Source organism: Phasianus colchicus, chromosome Z, assembly GCF_987193195.1.
Source record: "Phasianus colchicus chromosome Z, bPhaCol1.hap1.1, whole genome shotgun sequence".
Classification (NCBI taxonomy): domain Eukaryota; kingdom Metazoa; phylum Chordata; class Aves; order Galliformes; family Phasianidae; genus Phasianus; species Phasianus colchicus.
In genome coordinates this window covers 44,989,624-45,010,302 of record NC_143476.1, presented here as the reverse complement: position 1 = coordinate 45,010,302, position 20,679 = coordinate 44,989,624, and the positions used below count along the sequence as shown (strand labels likewise).

At 40.5% G+C, this 20,679-nt stretch overlaps 2 protein-coding genes across 2 annotated transcripts in view; both read left to right on the top strand.

Annotated features, from left to right (window-relative positions):
- Positions 1-7,396: 7,396 nt before the first annotated feature.
- Positions 7,397-19,959, top strand: CCDC112 (coiled-coil domain containing 112). Its single transcript, XM_031588762.2, is given in 8 exon segments — positions 7,397-10,418; positions 11,151-11,266; positions 13,353-13,474; positions 15,257-15,346; positions 16,653-16,728; positions 17,305-17,695; positions 18,530-18,756; positions 18,758-19,959. Coding segments are annotated over 8 exon segments (1,230 nt in total). The 5' UTR covers positions 7,397-10,367; the 3' UTR covers positions 18,915-19,959.
- A 63-nt stretch (positions 19,960-20,022) lies between these two features.
- Positions 20,023-20,679, top strand: part of PGGT1B (protein geranylgeranyltransferase type I subunit beta) — a 29,391-nt gene continuing 28,734 nt past the window's right edge. Inside the window, 1 exon segment of the mRNA XM_031588763.2 lies at positions 20,023-20,187. Coding sequence (XP_031444623.1) covers positions 20,066-20,187 — 122 coding nt within the window. The 5' untranslated portion in view covers positions 20,023-20,065.

Genomic DNA, 20,679 nt, shown 5'->3' with positions numbered 1-20,679 from the left:
AGTTCTAGTGCTCTATCATAAACCTTAATTATGATCAACACTTCAGATTACAATCGGGATACTAAAGAGGAGACTCTTTAGGGGGAAAGGCAGCACACCCTAATAAATCTTATCATTGCTCTGACTTGCAGAATGGTCAGAATCCATATTTTCTCTTCCTAAAAAAATATAGAATTAACAGAAAGAGCTCTTCACAGACATCAGAAGGGAAATGATGGAGAAGGGGGAGCATATCAGTCCTGCTGGAATTCTCCGATAAAACCATATAATGACACTGGGGGTGGAGGAAAGGGTAAAGGGAACAACTTAGCTTGGGAATGGAGAAAATTGGCCATGAAGCTCTTCAGAGCATTTAATAGCATATTTAATGGTGTGGTTATGCAATAAAATTGTTTCCAAGAAAAATGATGAGCTTGAGGGATGTTTTCCAGACTTATTCTATGCCAACTGAGAACAAGTTACCAAATAGATTTCTATATACTCTGTGGTTCAACACCTCTCTATCACAGAGTCATCTAAACATCTGTAAAGGGTGCCATGCCGTTATGTGTTTATTTTTACCGTTTTTTTATTTATTTATAGAACACAGTTATGTCCATTGCCTTACAGACACATGCCTTTTGCCAAGAGCAAAGCCCTAAAATCCCACAGTTTGTTGTGGGTTCTCTACCCACTGAGCACTGAATTGAAAAGCTGAGAAGTAAGGAGAGTAGCAGGGGAAAAAGTGGCTTTAAACAATCTTTGATATTCCCTCAGCTCTGAGGATTACTGATATGAATGGTGTTTGGAAATGTCCTGTTAACACGTGTGAAGTGGATGCTGCTTGTGACTAGTACCCATGGGAAATAAATGGAAAAGTGGAAATCTGTGGATGCTATTAGCAGCAGCTCTACAATAAACAAACAAACAAACAAACAAACAAGCAAACATCCACTCTTCACTGTCACATATCTTGTTTGGCCACAGTTTGGCAGCTGGCTGGCTTTGTAAGCATATTACTCTCACCACATTTAAACCACTTGTAATCTGGCCTTGGCCTTTAGATTTCAGTGCTTACCCAAACATAGCTAAAAATATCTAATTATCCTGGGCTGCTTCCTAAAGAAATGTCCCTGTAAATTCCCCTACTAACAAATATACCTGGTTTTACTATTCTGAAACTTTACAGCTTACTACACTGCATATTTTTCCCCCACAATGCCAGAGAGCTCTGTAACATATGGACAGTTTCCTCCCCTTCCTCATTTTCCAAGAGTACATATGGCAGGGATTTTCTGTCATAGGTATCAACAGAGCTACCTTTATGTGCATATTTCACACACTGGGGGGAAAAAAAGCACATTTTATGGCTTTCTTCATTTCCTCATCAGCTGCCTGAACTATGGCTCAGCCTGGTACAAGAGGTCGTGAAGCAAACAATACCTCACTCTCTCTGTTTTGCTCCACAATGTTTGTTTGTTTGTTTCTCAGCCAAGCATATTTCTGCTAATTATCTATCTATCTATCCTGCAGTCTTTGTTAACTAGTAAGGATAGGATATGATACTGAGACTCTACATCTGTTTGTTTTTTTTTCTAAATCACATTCTCTGCAGGTGTGGTTAACAGCAGCTCAAGTACAAATTCAGATGTGCCTGCTTATTTAATTTCACATACAGCAAAGTGAATTGTTAACAGAATGCTGGTAAGAAATTCTCAATGCTGTTTCTCCTGTAGTGCTCAGCAGTGCCACAGTGCTACCAACCAAGTCCTCACAGCACTGTGCACAGGAGTGTCTGTTCCCGGGACAGGGAAAGTTGATGACTTTGAGCCTTGCCTCCTGGTTCCTAGCAAATCAGTGGCTGTGCTGGAGGTAGGCATCTTCTGAATCCCTGTTGCAGCCTCAGATCTGCTCCCTTGCTATGCCTCCACCATGAGCTTTTCCACTATAGCTTCCTCCAATGCCTTGCATATTTGGTATCACACTATGCATGTCAAAACATTCGGCACTTACATGTAAAAGACTACATTTCATACATCTTGATAGCCCATTCTTTTCACTGAAAATTTTGCTGCTCTGCCAACATGCAGGGACTGATCAAAAGTGTGCCGCATTTCCTACTTTGAAAGGGACAAGACTCTGATATCTAAGAAAAGCAAACGAAGAAACAAAAGACACATAAACACACCAAAAAATATATTAGAATGCCATCTAATTACTAAACCCAGTTTGACCCTGGGATACTTGCTGATGCAGTATTTTCAGCTCATATTAGCACATTTGCCTCAGAACAAAGGTTTCCAACAGAAGAGTACTACTAATGTTCCTTGGATTCAGTTTCACTTTCTGGCTTATTTCAAATCTTTTCTACTTTCTACCTACAGCATATAGAAAATTGATACTATCTATGTTCATCCTTCTAAGGCAGTTATTTAATAGTAGTAATCCAAGGAAAAAAAACACCTGTGGCACACTGTGCTCTCTTGACCAGCTACACAAGTAGTATTCAGTTTCTTCAAACAGGTCTGCAGATCGTCTACACAGAGTGTTTTTAAGGTTCCCATCACAGCCTCAGCTTCCCACAGCGGTGCCGGGAATGGCAAGTCTGATGTCCTGGAGTTCAAAAGGTTCAGCTTCAGGAACAGCTTTGTGGATATGCTAATGAAGGAGGCTATGAGATCAGGCCCTGGGTACATAAAAGGTAGTGTAGGAACTAAATGTTGTTTCTGCATTAGATATTGAAAAGGGAGAATTGATCTGAAGAGGTAGAGCATAATGTATTTGTATTTTGTAACTTGCCCTTAGAAATAGCTGATGGGAAAAAGTAGAAATACCATATATGTTAGTAACATATTTTAGAAATATGGTTGCTGAATTATGTGATTAATTCTTGCTTGCAAAACTGCAATAGTTTTTGAATGTTCCAAACAGTATAGGTATAGTATTATGGACTAGAAAACATACTGTAGGGCTATTCTGTTTGGATGAGACATCCTCAGCAAAAGAAAAACAGACTTATCAAACATCAAAGAAGCCAGGGCCTCTACACAAGGCTGGATTGCTTCGCTCTGTGGGTAGGTTGGGATGAAACAGACAGATATCAAGATACTCCCCTCTATCCTCCTTCCAAGCTTATCTCTATGCAAGGACGAGCAGATGTCCAGAAACAATGACTGAGTGTTGAATGAGCAGGTGTGAGAAGTTAACTAATTAGCAACATATGCTTAACTAGCAAAAATTGATGTTTAGCCAGTATCAGTATGTTTAGTGAAGCGCTGAGAAGTTTGTGAACCTGCAGTACTCAGTCAATGAGGAGCCAGGGGAGAAGGAGACAGGAGTTGGGCAACAGGGCACAGAAGATGTAACGCTGTTGTCTGGGTGCTCTGCTGCTTGCAGGAGGCCCGCCATTGCAGCTGTGAATAAAATCTGCTTGATCAGAGATACTGTCCTGATAAATTATCTGGGTATTTTCAACAGGTAGTATTTCCTTCTCCTATGTCTTATCTGCTTCTGCTTGTAAGTTTTACCACTGAAGCTCTTCTGGGTCTAGGTATTATTTTAAAATTCAGGAAAAGTAAAAGTGAAGACAATACTGTAAATGAAATCTCTCTTCTCACACTACTTGCGAATGTTGCTTCTGCAGTATTTGTGATTGATACCTGATCACAAGCAGTCTTAAAACCTGGAGGCAGTGTTATAGGCCTGAAAACCTGCCCAGAACCTAAGCAAGATGAAGTAACGTTATTGTTGCTATGTCATGACTGACTGAGTTATTCTCTCTATTGGAGAAAAACCATTCTGCTTTTGTTCATTTTGTTCGCTCCTTGCATAGCTCAGCTCTGATGGCCAGCCATTTTACTTATGCATTTAGGAAACTTTCTGCAGGGCATACTTCCCCAGAAAATGTCGATTACGATGTTATCACATTCTCATTTATCTGTTTTTAAGTTATTTGAAGTTTTTGGACTGCTGAAAATGACCTGAGTTAGTGGATGAATGGCTTTAATTGGGACGGTTGGAATAAAAGTTCGTGACAGCCCAAAGTGGGAAGCAGCTAGAGAAAAGGCCAGTGAAAGGGAGAACATAAGAAAATGCATGACACTTGACTGCAATAGTAAGCAGTTACAGAAAAGTAATGCAGAAGGTGATAAATTAAAAGCCCACCATGCAAAAGAATTGGCAGAGGCAGCTGCTGAGTAAGGTCTTGAAGCCCCACAGTGACTGATGCTATCAGTACTGTGATCTATGTAGTGTGCCAGTTTCAAATGCAAGCAGCTGCTAAGATTGTTGACCAAATACAAAAATGTTTACCAGGGAGAGTATCCTATCTACTGCTGTGTTGAGATCTGGCCGAGCCTAAAGCTGTCTGTAATTCAGCAGAGCACATTTCTATCTTCTGCTTGCCAGATCTAAGATGGAAGATGCAGTTGAACTTTCAGCTATCTATCACCTTCATATTCAGAATGATTTTAAGAAAACCTTGAGGTATAAGAAAAGTTTATCTTACTAGCATACCTGCAATCACTTTTTGTTTATTTTCTTTCACATTGAGTTGTAGGAAATATTTTTGTCTGCCTTTTGTAACAGGTGAGGGAGACAAATAATGAACAAATTACTGAAGAATGACGTGTCCTCACTATCCCATCTGTCTCCTCCCAGCCTTCAATATTACAGTATCTTAGAATAAGCATACACAGATATGTATGTTCAATGTATCTGCAACAGAACCATTTTTCTCTCTCTTTTTTTTAGAAAACATTTACATCTTCTTTCATATTCTACCATTAGTTTATTCTTAGGTTATTTCTGACATGAGTAGGAAGCTACGCTATTAGATTACGCTTGAATGGAAACACTGTTTTCAGAAATCAAAATACAAGGAAAGCTCATACTGTAACCAGGAAGTGTGTGCTTTCATACTTCAGGGTACCCAGATAACTTTACAAATTCTCTGACATGTATATATTTGTACTAACAGACTTCAGCCTCTTCTAATCACAAATGTATTCCTTTTTTCAATTACTTCCACTTTGTTTCTCTAGAAAAGTCTGTCCTTTTTACTTGATATTTTACAGTTGTTCTTGGTGTTCTTGAGTTCACCTGAAAAGAAACACTTATTCTGAAAAGTCTTTTATTCTGGAAGTTCATCTCCACTGAGAGGATGTGGATGCCTCGTGGTAAGGCAAGCCATTCTCTTCAGGATCTCATGGATGAGAATCTAATGCTTCACTTTTCTTCATTTGGCTTGAAGGATTTCAGTAAAGTGAAAGAAATCAAATGAATACTAGGAGAGATGAAGCCTCTTCCATAAAGCAATGTGGCTGTGACTGTGACAAATACCCTTATTGCTGGCATTGCATCTTCCAAGATGACAGGGTGCTTTTTTTTTGCAATTATTTGGAAGGTTTTTTTATTTGCTTGCTGTTTTTTTGGTTTTTTTTTGGGGGGGGGATTTGGGAGGGAAGCAGGAGGGAGGGGATTGGTTCTATGTGTAGACCGTTTCCATACATCTTACTGGTTTTATTTTTTTCTGTGTATATCCATGTCCTGCCTCACCACACCTAATGGCTCCTCTTGGAGCTTCAGATAGCAAAGTGAAAAGTCCCCTCAAATGCTCTCAGATCTCATGACATCAAAGAGCTCTTGTAGCCAGAGACATCACAGCTGTCACCATAGCCAGAGATAACTGCAGGTGAAGTGGGGACTGGTAGAGCAGATTGCAACCTTTCTCATATCAAATCCAGGCCAGAATACCTCTATCTTTTTAAGTGATTATTTTCTCAACCCTCTCCTGTCAAGACAGCACACGATGTTAGTTAGCACTTTTTCTTCTCAGAGCAAGCATGCCTGCCAAGCTCACAGAGGAAATAAGTGGTAATGACAGGAACTGAGCCCAATTATCTGAAATCCTGATCTTAGTTCAGATGCCTTGTGCTTACAATAGTGTCACAACACAGGTTCTTCCTGCAGGCTTTTCTATACACAAGAGTGAGGACTGTCACTGCCATCCTCAGCTGTCAGAGCACTGCAAACATTTTCAGTAAACATGTTACTATATGTCTAAATTCTGAAATACTTATGTGGTTTTCAATCAGATTTTCAATCTTTTTTTTCAAAGAGAGTATGTGAAAAGATTACAGCATGTGGCCTATTCTGAGATGCAAAGTGCTACAACATTGAGTACACTGAGAGAAACCACAATACAACACTGGCATCCCTCTCCATACTCGCATTTCATCTCTACAACAGCTGCAGCAGTGTCAGAAACTCTACACTGTACAGATTAACCACAGCAGGTAATTTCATGAGAATTTTTGTAGGCTGAACATAATGCATCATTTGATAGAAAATACGGTTTTCAGTATTGTTTAGCTCCTATGTATTTACGAGGAGGATTATCTAGCTTTATTTTCTATTCATTTTTACTAGATTTGTGCATTAATTACCCTCCTTATGACCTCTCCACAAGATTTCACCATCTGGTTGACCTGGGCGCAGCCACTGTTTGGAAGAAGTAGAGATAGTGCACAGTTTGCTTCGGATTCCCTAAACCCAACCACTGCCGTGCCCAGAGCTGACTTATCTGATGCAAGTAGGCCAGCCAAAATTTCTTTGAAAGTGTTGAGCATGTACAGCTTCAACAAGAGTGCAGGAAACACTCTCAATATAGCAGTTAATGACTAACTGGGGGGCTGAAAGAACTGATAACAGACATCTGGTTCAGACAGTGAATGCCAGTTGAGTATGTGCTTAAAGAAAAAATATATGATCATGAGTCAATTATCTTACTCTGTAAATAACAAGAAGCACAAAAGCCCCTTAAGCTCTTCTGCAGGGCAGCAGGCTGCATAGCAGGATCTCCCCTTGAGAAGGATGCCTCTTGTGGTTTTGACTGCGCAGAGATCCCTTATGCTTTGGCATCAAGACATGTTGCTGATGCACATCTTTAGTAAGTGACTAACTGTACTGAGCTTCAATAGTTTCACTGAGATTATACCTCAGATTGATGGTAAGCTTTCTTACCTTCACTAAGATTACATCTTAATTGCTTGTGCACAGAGGATCCCTTAGACATAAACCACTGACCAAGCTTGGAACTAAGAGTGGATCTAGCCATGCCTAGATTCCTTATCTCTGTGGTTCAATGAGTTTAAGGTCCTCTCTGAACCTCTTGACTCAGTGGGAGGAGCTCCTCCTATTATGGTTTAACCTGGCAGACAGCAGAACACGGCACAGCCATTTGCTCAGTCACCCCTTCAGTGGGATGAGGAGGAGAAATGGAAACAAAATAGAATTCATGAGTTAAAAAAAAATTTCTAAGTAAAAAAAAAAATAGGATATAGAAAGAAATATCTGATTATAACTATATATATATATATATTCACAATGCAATTACTCACAACCCATTGACCAACACTCAACTAACAGGGCAACTGTTTGCCAGCTCACACTTCTCTAGCAACACAATGTCTCACTACCCACCAATCAATGTCCAGCTAGACCATGAGCAACATCCAGTCCCCAGCTAACTTCCCACAGCTTTATGGCCTTCAGTATGACGTCATGTGGTATGGAATTATCCCCTCCCAAATCGAGGCCATCTGCCCTGACTCTGCCTCACACCCTCTTGCAGTGCCACAAAAACAGCAACTCTTCCCCACTGAGGAGCTGAGCCCGGCGCAGACCCCATCATTCAGCAGTAACCAAACACTGGTGTGCTATTAACAATGACTCAGCTGAAACCAGGATAATATCCAACCCTTTTTCCATATAATTTATATCATGCTCCCACATTTTCCCAGACATCCTGATTAATGACACCAATATCATTTCCATAGTCTGTGGGCCAACCCTGTAAAATGTCCATGGAACTCATTTAGTCTGACTTGTGCTCCATCTATCACAACAGCCCTTCAGGGCAGAAGAGATAATGCACGATGCTGGATTGTTGCATGCTGGAGCCAGTTCCGGTTTGAAGAAAAAGGTCAAAATTCATTAATATGGGTGACTCTTACTGTAGTACTGTTGATAAGGCATATAGCAACCTTAACAGTGATTACATGCAGTATTACATAACTCAAATTATTGGCTCTTCTCACCAACATCAAAACTCCTTAAGGTACACACCAGAATTCACCATTCTCCTGCATTACTCACCAAGTGCAAAAGCTATTCCTCTAATAGCCTTGCTGTTGCCCAAAGCACTCGTAACACTGGATGTCTTGTCCAGCATGTTTTTCAGAACAGCAGGGACTCTGTCTCCTTCTACAGTACATAAGAGCTTTGACTAAGCAAGGCCAGCTCAATTGGTAGTTGAGTTCTTTCTCATGTTCGTATGGAACCTTGTACCTTCCAGTTTGTGTCCTGTTGCTGGGCACCACTAAAAAGAACCTAGTCCCATCCACTTGACTTCAAACCTTCTGATATTTATAAGCATTATTAAGATCACCTCAGCCTCTCTTCTCTTGGCTGCACAGTCTCAAATCTCATGAGGCCTTTTCTCATGAGGAAGATGCCCATGGCATTGATCATCCTTGTAGCCCTCTACTACACTCTCTCCAATAATTCCCTGTCTTTCTTGTACTGAGGAGCCCACAACTGGACACAGTATTCAAGACGTGCCTTCCCAGGGCAAATAGGGGCAGAAGATAAACTTCCTTGCCCTACTAGGCCACGCTCTTTGAATGGAATCCCAGGGTACCTTTGGCCTTCCTGGCCACAAGGGCACACTGCTGGCTCATGGCCAACCTGAAATCCATTAGGACACCTACGTCCTTCTCTGCAGGGTTCCTGCCCAGCAAGTCAGCCCCTAACCTATACTGATGTGTGCAGTTATTCTTCCCCAGATGTAGCACTCTACACTTGCCCTTGTCCAGCCTCACTAGTTTCCTCTGCCCAACTTTCCAGCCTGTTTCTGGCTTGTTTCTCCTTCTACACTGCTTTAACTTGAAGATGATGAGAAGCTGGCCCTTGGTTTTTTGGGTGTGAGAAAGCTGCAGACACCATCCTAGCTGCATCTCCTCTGACTATGCTGCAGTCTCAGCTGCACCCTGGCAGTGCAGTGCCTTTCCTTTGCACTCACAGCCCTGGGTGAGATGGGAGCAGCCACACACCAACTGGTCAGATGTGCTGTTATGTCAATCTTTCGAGCCTCATGTTGGGTGCTGAAAGGAGTGCTGTGTTTTAATCCAGCAGGCAACTGCACACATAAGAACCATTCGCTCACTCACCCTCAGATGGACAAGGGAGAGAACCGAAAATAAAATAGAACTCATTGGTTGAGGTAAGAGCTATTTAATAAGACAGAAAAGAAAAACAGAAACAAAAATGAAGTGGGAACTATCTATATGTATACTATATCCACAATTATTCACCACTTGCTGACTGACACCTGGCATATCCTTGAGCATCAGCATGCCCTTAGCCAACTCCCCACAGCTTTACAGCCTTCCACATGATGTCACATTGTTTGGAATAACTTCATGCCTAATTCAGGCCGGCTGTCCTGGCTCCGTCCCATCCCCTGCTGTTGTGCCATCCTGGCAGCAGCTCTTCTCTGCTGAAAGGCCTGGGCAGGTATCTATTACTCTCTAATAATGAAAACATCTGCGTGCTTTTTACACTGCCTCAGCTGAAACCAGAACCCCGATATGTGTTGTGTTTAACCCTGCCCTCCACGCAGTAAATAATCTAGTGTCTCTAGTCATCTTGAATCTTGTTGACACACTGTTAAATCACTGCATTATATCTGTATTATATGAGTAAATATATTTCTGCTTCTCTCTTACAAGTGAAGTGTACAGCGTAGTTGCTTCCACATGCAATATCATAAAAACAGAAAAAATTGAATGGCAACTCCTTGGAAGTTTTCTGAGTACTTGTGAGTGAAAAACAAGATTCTGATACGCACTCAAGGCCAGGCTGGATGTGGCTCTGGGCAGCCTGGTCTGGTGGTTGGCGACCCTGCCATAGCAGGGGGGTGAAACTCGATGATCACTGCGCCTTTTCGACCCAGGCCATTCTGTGATTCTGTGATGATAGCTCGAGTGTACTGAATAACAAAAAACTCTCTATTTCTCGCCAGAACCACGCCCAGGGCAGTCACCTCCCGCCGGTGCGGGATGAAGGTCCTGCAGACTATCCCCAGCGCAGGAATTCGGGACTTCTTTCCCCAGATCAGGTTTTCCCTTCAGAGCACCAGAAGCTTCGAGTGAACGTCACTCCCTACAATGACAGCGCCCTGCCTGAAGCACTAAACGCTCCGGAACGTTACACCGCCGTCCCACCAGGCGGCAAGCAGCTCCCGCTCCGCACGAGCCCCGCGGACGGACCCACGGCCACGCCCGGCGCGGGGCGGGGCGGGGCGGCAGCGGCTGCCGGCGGCCAACATGGCTGCGTTGGCAACGGTTTGCGTGGCGGCCTCGGGGCAGCAGCAGCAGGTAAAAGCCCGAGCGGAAAGCCCGCCTCGCCGGCTGCCCTTGGAGAGCAGAGCGCGCAGCCAGGGCGCGGGCGGCTCGTCCAGCCGAGAGGCGGGAACGCCCGGCGCGTGGCGGGAGAGCTGCGTTCGCTCCCTGTGCCGGGAGCAGCTGTGAGCCGGCCTCGCTCCCCGCCCGGGGCGGCCGTCCTCTGCGGAGCCCCGCAGCGCCGCTGGTGTGCCGGGCTGGCTGCGAAATAGGAGGCTCGCAAGTTGAACGTGCGGTTTGACAGTCCTGAGCGATAGAGCTGCAAAATTGCTGTGAATTAAGTGTTAACAGTTTGCGAGGAATATTAAGCAGGTTTTAGAAGTCAGGCCAGCGTGCTTTCCTTGGACGAGATGGCACAGTCTGCCTAACGCTGGTTGTGTGCTTACCACCAAGCGGTGAGTTACCTCTGAATCTTCAGGTAAAAGCAGCCATGAAGGCGAGGCTGCAGGTGCGGTTCAGTGAGATCAGCTGTCTCTGCTAAAGTGAGCTGCTGTTCGTTCCATTTCTCTGCGGAAGGATGCCTTCTTATATACACACCTCGGTTTTCCATCCCATCACTTTTGCACCAACGTGACTTGAAGTTATTTGAAGTACAGCAGCGTAAAACTGAAGTCGTGTTGTGCACGATCTCAGCATTGTCTGCTTGAAAACAACCAGTATTTAAAAATAAAATACTGTTTTTGAATAACGTTTTGTCTTGTTTTACAGAATGACAGTTTTTTCAGTGCTGCAGGTGCTGCTCGACAAATTCAGAACTGCAAGATGAAAGCTGAACAAGCTAAGAAAACAGAATTTGTAAGAATAGCAGAAAATTTAAGAACTCAGTAAGCAAAAAATAAAATAAAATCTTAAGTGTATTTTCATGCTGTTCTGAAGGTAGTATCTCCAGTATGAGGAAAGCCTGAGACGTGGGGCTCTTTGGTGTAAAGAGGAGGCTGAGAGGGGATCTCACCACTCTTTACAAATATCTTAAGTATGAGAGTCAGGTTGTTGGGTGTGGACTCTGTGAAAAAGAGTGATGGGCAGAAACTGGAACACAGGAAGTTCCATACAAACACAAGGAGGAGCTTATTTATCCTGAGAGTAACAGAGTGCTGGAACAGGCTGCCCAGAGAGGTGATGGAATCTCCTCTGGAGATATTTGAGACCTGTACACTTTCCTGTGCAACCTAGTGTAGGGAACCTGCTTCTGTGGGGGTGCTGGACTCTACAGTATCCAGAGGTTCCTTCCAATCTCTGTAATTCTGTGACTCTATAATATAAACTATGCTTCAAGGTAATAATTCATGGTAATTAAGTATTGAGGCTACAGTTTCATTTGCAGAATTCCAGGTAGATTATTATGATTGTTACAGTAATTTAGGATAAGCTTCTGAGCTCTGACGTTGCCCCTTGTTCTAATTACCACCTGGACTTTGATCAGTTGTCTCCTTCAGTTTGCTAATGCTCCAGTTGATTCACAAAAATGGAAGTGCCTGTGGCATTACTTGGTTCCCTGTTTTTCTACTTGGGTGTGCTGTGCATGCAGCATTATTGAGTTCTTACTTTTCCTACTTAACTGTGCTTACCTTCCTAAGGAATTAAAGCCTTTAAAACATCTCAACAAGGCAGAAGTTGTGGCAGCATTAAAGGAGCTTCCTCACAGGAAATTGAGAGCACTTCTAGAATATTGATGCTTTAGAAAATGGGAATTTTGGACAGCTCAAGCAGAGAAGTTATTTAAATGTGTTTCCCTATGCCTTGAGTAAGGGCTGTAATAACTGTTCAGGCGGTTGAAAGAACAGTATCCTTCTTGAACAGGTGAGCTTTATGAGGAAGATGTGGATTAGCCAGCCAATTCCAGCTGGCAGAAGTTTGTAATTAGAAATCTTGAATGAACTGTGTTGTCATATGGAGGCACCTTGCCATTTGATTAGATCAGCTCCTCTAGTGATCCTGGATAATGGCTCAGAAGTTGACTGCTGAGTTATGTAGGGATTCTCAAGCAGCTTTAAACAAAGTGATTTGGGTGCCATTAACTATGGCACATTTCAGTCATTCTGTAGTTGTGCTCTTAAGGCTTCCTGTGTGCTGTGTGAGATTTTATCGCTCAGGTTTGGTCCGTGAACTCCAGTGGGCAGCAAAGCATTTAAACTATGAAGGCATCTCTGTGTTGTGTAGAGGATTGAACTACACAGCAGCTATAGCCTACTGTAGAACCAAACTCATTCTGAGAGACAGGGTTTTTTGGGTTGTCATTAGTTCTTGACACTGCTAACTCTGTTGCATCTCTGTTCAGCATGGCATCAGCATGTACTGCTCTGATTTCTTAATGGTAGCACCAAATTACACAGATGTGCTATGGACTACAGTTTCTGTGGTGCTTTTGCATCTGTGCTTCTCTGGGTCAAATTTTAGCAAACTGCCTAGCTGCAGTAGAAAAAAGCAGAAAATAGTTTGAATTGTATTTGAAAATTTCTTACTCTGGTAAAGGAAACAAATGTACAGGACTGAATCTGTATGTGACAAACGGTAGCAGCTTTACTATTTTGAGTTATTCTAATGCTAATGAACTTGAATTTGAATATTAAGTTGCAGTAGTACTATTGCCAGTGGAAATAACCCTGAGGGAACACACTTGTTTTGTCTTTGCTGGGGCTCCATCTATGTGTGCAACTGCAGTAATACAGCCTGTGTCCCATCAGTGCTTTCTTCTCATAAGGCTCCCTAATAAGTATTCATCATACAGATAAGGCTTCACACTGTTTTACTGGGAGACTTTCACTTGAGAACAGTTGTAGGACCAAACCAGTAAATAGTATAAAATATAAGATGCTTCTGCTGATATGGTATCATCTATATACTAATGTTGGAAAATTCTACTGTTTTGCAAAGTGTTGCTTGCTTAGTGTGCCAATATTATTTTTTCAGGCTTGCAAATGTACAGAAGGACAAAACTGGATGTCTTTATAATAGGAAGAGTGATTCCAGAGCAGAATACAGCATTCTAGAAGAAATGGAACGTAAAATGTCTGTCAATAGGAAAACTGAAAGTAAGATAATTTTTTGGGGGGTGTTGCTTTTATTTGTTTTTTTTTCTTCTGTTTACTTGCTGACTTTTACAGTTGTTTGCTTAATTTGTTGATTCTCAGTATTAGAAAGATTAGTGTGGTTGAGAGGTAGATTCTGATTAAAGTGTGGCATCTTACTGATGCTTGTAAGGAACAATTTTTTGATTCGCTTTCAAAATTCAGTAGCATAAACATCTTGAGCCTTCTCTATTATTGTTTTCTTTTAGTGTTAAATGCAGCAGACACCACTCACAAAAATTTAGGTGAAATTTAAATTTTAGAAAAAAAATTAGAAGCAATATTGTTTAGAAACTTAGAAGCAATATCGTATGTTTAATTTAGATTTCCTATGTCAATCATTTCTCAGTCTATCTCAATCACTCTGTACTCTTGCTGAGATACATAAAAGAAGGTTTCTCTAAACTGATTACTGCCTACAGACAGGCTTTTGAATTCTTCAGTTCTGTGGCTGCATTTTTTTCTTTCTTGGATAATAAATATTTCTAGTGCAGATAGTTCTGTGAGATGATAAACATAATGTGTCCTATATAATCTTATTCCACTGCCATACTAATTAAATGGTGAAAGACAAAAAGTGACAACCTGGATGAAGTACCTAAATTCTTTCAAAAGTAATCAAATCATGCTATGCCTTTTGATACAGAATATCAAAACTATATAAGTTGAATAAGGGGAAGATTTCCAGGAGACAACTGGAAATGCACTTCCCTCACAAATCTGTATGCATTTCAATATGGATGTCTTAACTGGCAGATCTTGTCCTGTTTCTTATATTTTACAATAAGAAATGTAAATATTTCCAAGGAATGGCTAAGCTAAAAAGATCAGAAAATGGTTCAAGTGTAAGGAGAAGTATGAAAGTATGGGTATATATACTGTTGTAAGATAAAAAGATAAAAACAGAGTTTTTAAGTTTTAACTAGATGTGAGATGTGAAAGTGTTAGAGTGGAATCTTCTGGGCATATATTATAACTCCCAGACTTCTCATTTACTGTGCTAAGGTCTTTCAGCAAAACCTATGCGTTTCTACTTGTTCTGTAGTTTTACTGTGAATTAGTAGGATCACGTATTAGCTGTGTTTCATTACATTTAGATTTTGGACTCTATTATTTCTCTTCCTTTAAACCAATCCTTTTAGGATAGAGGACTCTTTAGTACCTTAACATGGCCCAGAGCTTCATGCTAATTAATAGTGTCTACAAACTCATAAAGATCTAAATGGTAACAAAGTAAATAAGCACATGCATGCTTGAAGTTCCTGCAAACATTAATTCTACTTCAGTTAACACCGCAAATACCATATGATTTATAACTAGATTTATGTAATTTGTTTCCTTTATTACTTCAAGTTTGTTCTGAGGCCTAGGAGAGGGTCTGACTCACAACTGTGATGGAGTTGCTTTCTTTACAGGCAGTATTGTTCTCCTAACTCCAGTTACATGATAAAAGATTAGAGAAAATTGCATTAATCTGTATGTGACTACACCGTTGACACCTTTGCCAATAGAAGCTACTAATTTTAAAGCCTGATGAGGAGATGTGTAGTATGCACACTCAGCTACATGTAGTTACAGTTATGTTAAAATGGGTGGTATAAACAGCAGTTTCATGTGATTAAACAAAACTTACTGCTTGAACGAATTTACTAGTTTGTTTTGGATGCTTCACTGCTTTTAATCTTGCATGGAATTTATTAGACAAAGAAGCCATTAGAACTACCAGCACTTTATTTTGTTTAACAGAAACTAAAATCCTGCAGCAGCTAACAAAAATACGTAATAATGTGAAGAGACTTCAGCGACAATTAGAAGATGTGAAACCTACGTCAGAATGTAAGTCATGCAGACAGATTTTAAAACCTTTTCCTTCATAGACAGGTTCCTTTGGATATTGCTTATGATTCTCTTACAGTCTTTGGATATACTTCTGTGGTTTGTTTGCTCTTCTAGAAATCTGGGAAGGGAGAGATAAGGAAGGAGAAGTGTCAGAAATAGTAAAACCTCTTGCAGTTCTCAGCAGGAACTGAGAAATACATGTTGTCCCAGAAGTTACATGGGTTTGTTTTTTCAGGATGTTGAAAGTCAGGTATTTTCTATGTGCTTTTTTTTTTTATGTACAGTAGTTTTGCAGTGCAGTTTATCATCTGATAGACAGTCACGGAGTATCTTCATGGAACTCATTTCAAGCTATTCACAGACCATCTAGCTTGAAGCGCAAGCAGAAATATTCTGTATGAAATGCTGAGGCAACTTGTTTGGTTTGATTTGAACATCTTGGGAAATAAGCACTAAAAGAAACATTCTCTTCTAAATCTACTGCAGTGTAATTGAACTCAAGCTGAAGCTTCTGTAGCAGCTGAGGATGCTAGATGAAATGCATGTCATTTCATTTACTGAGTGTCTATACTGTAAAAAAAAAAAAAAAAAGTATTCTTCCTTAAGCCATTAGCAAAGATGCCAGAACAAGATGTAAGTCGAACTAAAAGTTACAGATGATATGTTATCAATTAATTAGGTCCAAATTAAGTTAAACTGTGTTCACTGCATGTGTAGGGTTGTTCTGCAGATTTAAAACACACACATTCTAAAACATCTGTCTACCATCGCACAAAAGATTTTCTCTAGACAGCAGGCTTACCCTCTCTCTGCAGGTGAGGTTTACAGCATACCGACAGAATATAAAGTCTTACTTTCTGAAGTTACTTTGTAAGCCCAGCTTTGAATAAAGCAGTGAGCTGTAGGTTAAATATAGTTGGTACAGTCTGGTGTGAAAAAAAGATTAGAATGTGCTTTCTAAGTCACTAACTGCATTGTTATAAAAGACAAAAGTGGAAACTCTTTACTTTAGGATAAGGCTGTCTCATTCTCTGAATCAAAGATTACCCAGAATAAGAATCTTGTTCAACTGAAGTAAACATTTATAGCAAGATTTGTATTTAGTTGACTAAGTCGCTGTGAAATCATGCCTTCTGAATCAATGAAAGTCTTGTAAGACAGAGGTAGAATTGTGGCTTTTTTTGTATTCTGAAATAAAAAAACATTTCAGAATCCTTTATATTCTTTACAATGATGGATAATGGAAAATTATTACTAAATGTTTTAAACTTCTCAGGTGATATGTTCTTATTTTCCTTTTTAGTTGTTGACAAGCTCAAGGATATGTTGGAAGAAATTGAAAATGCAGTCAATACTTTTAAAGATGAACAGAGACAAATGTATGTTTATGCCTGCTTCAGTTACAAAAATGCTTTCCTCACACACAATGAAAGCTTTGTATCTATTAAGTAAACTATTGTTTTTTCTCTTAAGTAAACTATTTATTGTTCTCTTTTGCTAGTGACTTCTGTGGTATGTCAATCAAAACTCAAACAGTTAACATTTTTATTTTAATCAACAGCCTTTCAAAGTGGCTGTTAATATAGCTGTTGCATGGTTCAACATAACAATCATTTGCTTATGAAAAGGCTATTCAGAGAAAAGCAGCAGGACAGATTAGATTGTTTGTTTGTTTGTTTAAGTGAGTGAATTTTTCTCTTTTCTCTCTTGTGTCAGGAGAGGATTGAGTGAATTGTTTGCTTTCCATATGTGTACATTTCCAGTAAAAGGATAACTTAATTCAAATTGTATTGTGCTTCACTTGGAATCACAACAACTATGTTCTCTTCTGTGTTACCATGTCAGTTCTTAATCTTTCAAGAATATTTTTTTTTGTGGCATTGAGCAGTTCCAAAATTCATTTATAGTGAGCACTGATCGCTAGATTCTTACACTCCAGTGTTTTTTTCTCTTAGATATGAACAGCTTTTGAAGGATGAAAAAACTGCAGTTAATGAGCTCAGCATATTTGAGAAAAAAGTGGAACTGTGGGCAACAAGCAGCTCAACAACAGAAAAAGTTTTGAAGTTACCATCAGCTAGGATCTCGGTTAATAAAACGCTGGGAAATCATTTACCTGAAGAAGTTGTAGAGTTTGAAAGATTTCTGCAGCAAACAGGGGGTAGGCAAAGAGGTTGGGATTATGGTGATCATCAGAATTTTCTTAAAGTATGGACTAAACACAGAGGAAGGCTGTCCTACATGGATGAAGCCCTCGAGTATCTTTGTGGAAGAACAAAAGAAGATGTTGAACAACATGGCTTATGGTATCAAGAATTTCTCAGTTTACAAGACAGAAAAAAAGAGGTAAAATGACTATTCTGTGGCCTTTGTAGCTTTAAGGAAAGTATGTTTATTTTTAAAATACATGCATTTGTTATTTTTGTATTTGCTTGTCTAGGGGTAGTTCTCAGTGGATTTCTGTTGCAGTTGGTGATAAGCAATTGAAACTTTTTTTAGCATCCTCAACTTAACAAAATATTTGTCTTAAAGAATCACAAGTGTAGACCTAACAGCATACTGATACGGACTGAGTATCGCAAGAGTGTATTATAAATATTTAAATGGAAATTGTCCAGCATGTTAGATGCCAGTCTCGGAGCAGTAAGCTATCCCATTTGAAGCTGCAGTTCTTGTTACGTGTCCTTTAGAATGGCTGTCTCACTATATAAGCAGTATACTAGTCAAATTCTGATGCAGATAATTACAATTCCTTCAAGAACTATATTTAATTTATTTGAAAAATAAAAAATATACAGACATAAAATAAATTAAAAAAGCAGGAAGTAGAATTGTTATTCTGAAGAAAGAAAAAATAAAAATAAAAACATAAAAGAAATGTGCACTGAGGAAAAAAGACAACAGCAGTCATAATTATTGCAAGATAATATGAATTCCATAACTTATTTCAGCTGGCAAGTCTTAAGCCTGTCTGTATGGTGCCTAAAATAGAGGAAAAATAAATTAAATGTAAGAAGGCAGAGAGGTTCTGCACTTTTGTCTTTTTACCTTAAAGAGATTTGTTATGCCTGTCTTTAGTTTGTATCCTTGTAGCATATATTTTTATCAGACTTAATCAACAGGAACATGTCAGATTTTTTTTAATGAAGATATTTTTTATTTCCTGCTATTCTACTGCAGTCAATTAAGAAATGGAAAGAAAAACAGCAGAGAGAAAAAGAAGAAAATCTGAAGGAGAAAGAGAAATCAGAAATTGTTCAAAGGCTTCAGTATGAAGATCAGATGCAAAAAGCAGAAGAAAGAAGACGACAACAGGCAGCAATTTCAGCATGGAAAAAACAGAAAGCAATATCATCTGTGATGGAACAAGCATCACAAGTAAAACTAGAGGAAGGGAAGGAGAAAAAAACTAAAAGAATGCCAGCACCATTGCCACATGATGTTACTGGTGGAAAGGAATACCTTGCAAATGAAAGAGAAGCTTGAAAAGGAGAAGACAGAGCTGAAAAAGAGGAGAACTGCTGCAGGAGAAATTACTGAATTTCAAGAGCAAGTTTGTAATTAGCTCTCCATTCATGCATACAATTACGTTAAATTTACCAATTTCCCTGTATAATTCAATCTGCTAAACATTTTCATATTTTTTTTTTAAATCCCTGACGCTCTAGTTCTACTCACTTATATCTGTTTTTAATTTGGTAGGAATAACAGTGTCTGTCAACACCTAGTATAGAAACTTTGTTCAGGACAAAGATATTCTTTTCCTCAATATTTAAGTTCTGTCTGTAGGATTATTGAAGTCTGTGCTTCTAAATATAGAGATGATTTTGTTGAATTGAATCTGTTTGGGAAAAATGGCTGAGTTGACTTTTTTTTCGTGGAAAGCAAGAGACCCAATTGTTATATACAGACATAATAATAAATATTTGAAGATCCTACTGCTTTCAGTAGCTGTAATATCTAGTTATGTCCCATCTCATTGTGAATTTACTTGAGAACTGGTATTACTGTCCGTATTCACACTAAGTTTCATTCAGACTGAACTGCTGTGATTTTTCAATACTGTGTAATTTTTTGTAAGTTTGAACAAGAAGTTACATCAAGTACCTGTCTAAATGTGAATTTATTCTGCACCAGGACAAAAGAAGGTTAAAGCAAAAGCTGACAAATTGCTGCACGTGTACATGTTTTGGTACCATTTGTTTTCATTCAAAATGTATAAGGAATATATTAGCTTAACCTCCTTCATCTGTTTCAGGATCTACATAAACTTAAGCTACAAACTCTGTAAAAGCAAGGTAAAGGAGCAGAGAAGCAAGAAAAAAAAAAGAAAAGGAGATTGGCCAAATTGAGAGAGAAGGTGACATACCATCCTCTTGTTTTAATGTGAGGTGTGTGTCAGTTTGGTCACTTGAACAACTTACTCTTTTTTGCTCTAAAAAGCAACTTTTAACCTTTCTAATGGATTGACGAAGGAAAAAAAACCCTGAAATGGTAAGCCACGGCTTTACCAGAAAACAACAATCCAGCAGACACGCCCGTTCCTGCGTTTAAAAACAAAAAGCAGGAGGCTTTGTCCCTTTAGCAGCGCTTGCTGTAAGCTGTAACCCCGCACCACAGCCCATTCCTATCCCCTCCTCTCCCATCCCCGCCGTGACGTCACTCCCGGGCCGCCCGTGACGCATCCGCAGCGCGCCGGCAGTGCGTGTCGGCAAGATGGCGGCGCCGAGCTGGGCGGAGGCGGAACGGCTGGAGTTCCTGAAGGAGCGGCACGTGCGCTTCTTCCAGCGCTGCCTGCAGGTTCTGCCCGAGCGGTACTCGTCTCTGGAGACCAGCAGGTAGTCCTGCTTGCGCGCGGGGGCACGGGCGGGGCTGTCCGCCTCTGCGGCCGGGCGGAGGACCCGGCGAGGTGTGCGGCTGGAGGAGCCGGCTGCGGCTCCGCACCCTGCGTGGGGGGGCGGGCGCGGCGAGGTGAGGTGAGGTGAGGTGAGGTGAGGAAGGCTTGCGCGGCACGCTGAGCCCGAGAGGCGGACAAGGTTCGGTCGGTGCTGGGCTGAGCGCCCCGGCGTCCGTGAGGGAAGACTTGTTGATCCTTTGTAATCTGTTCCCAGGCATGTGCCTCGTTCTTCTCATCCGCCCTGAAAGCGGATTTAAGAATAAATCACTTCAGGCTCTTGTCAGCGCCAAGACTCGTTAGTGTGACAGAAATCATTTAAGTCTTCATTCACTATTGTAAAACGTTCAACCAGAAATGAAATATGTTAGTGCAAAGCATTTGCCTGTTCACGGTCTCCGAATACATTCACTTCAAATTGAGCTCTTTGCATAAA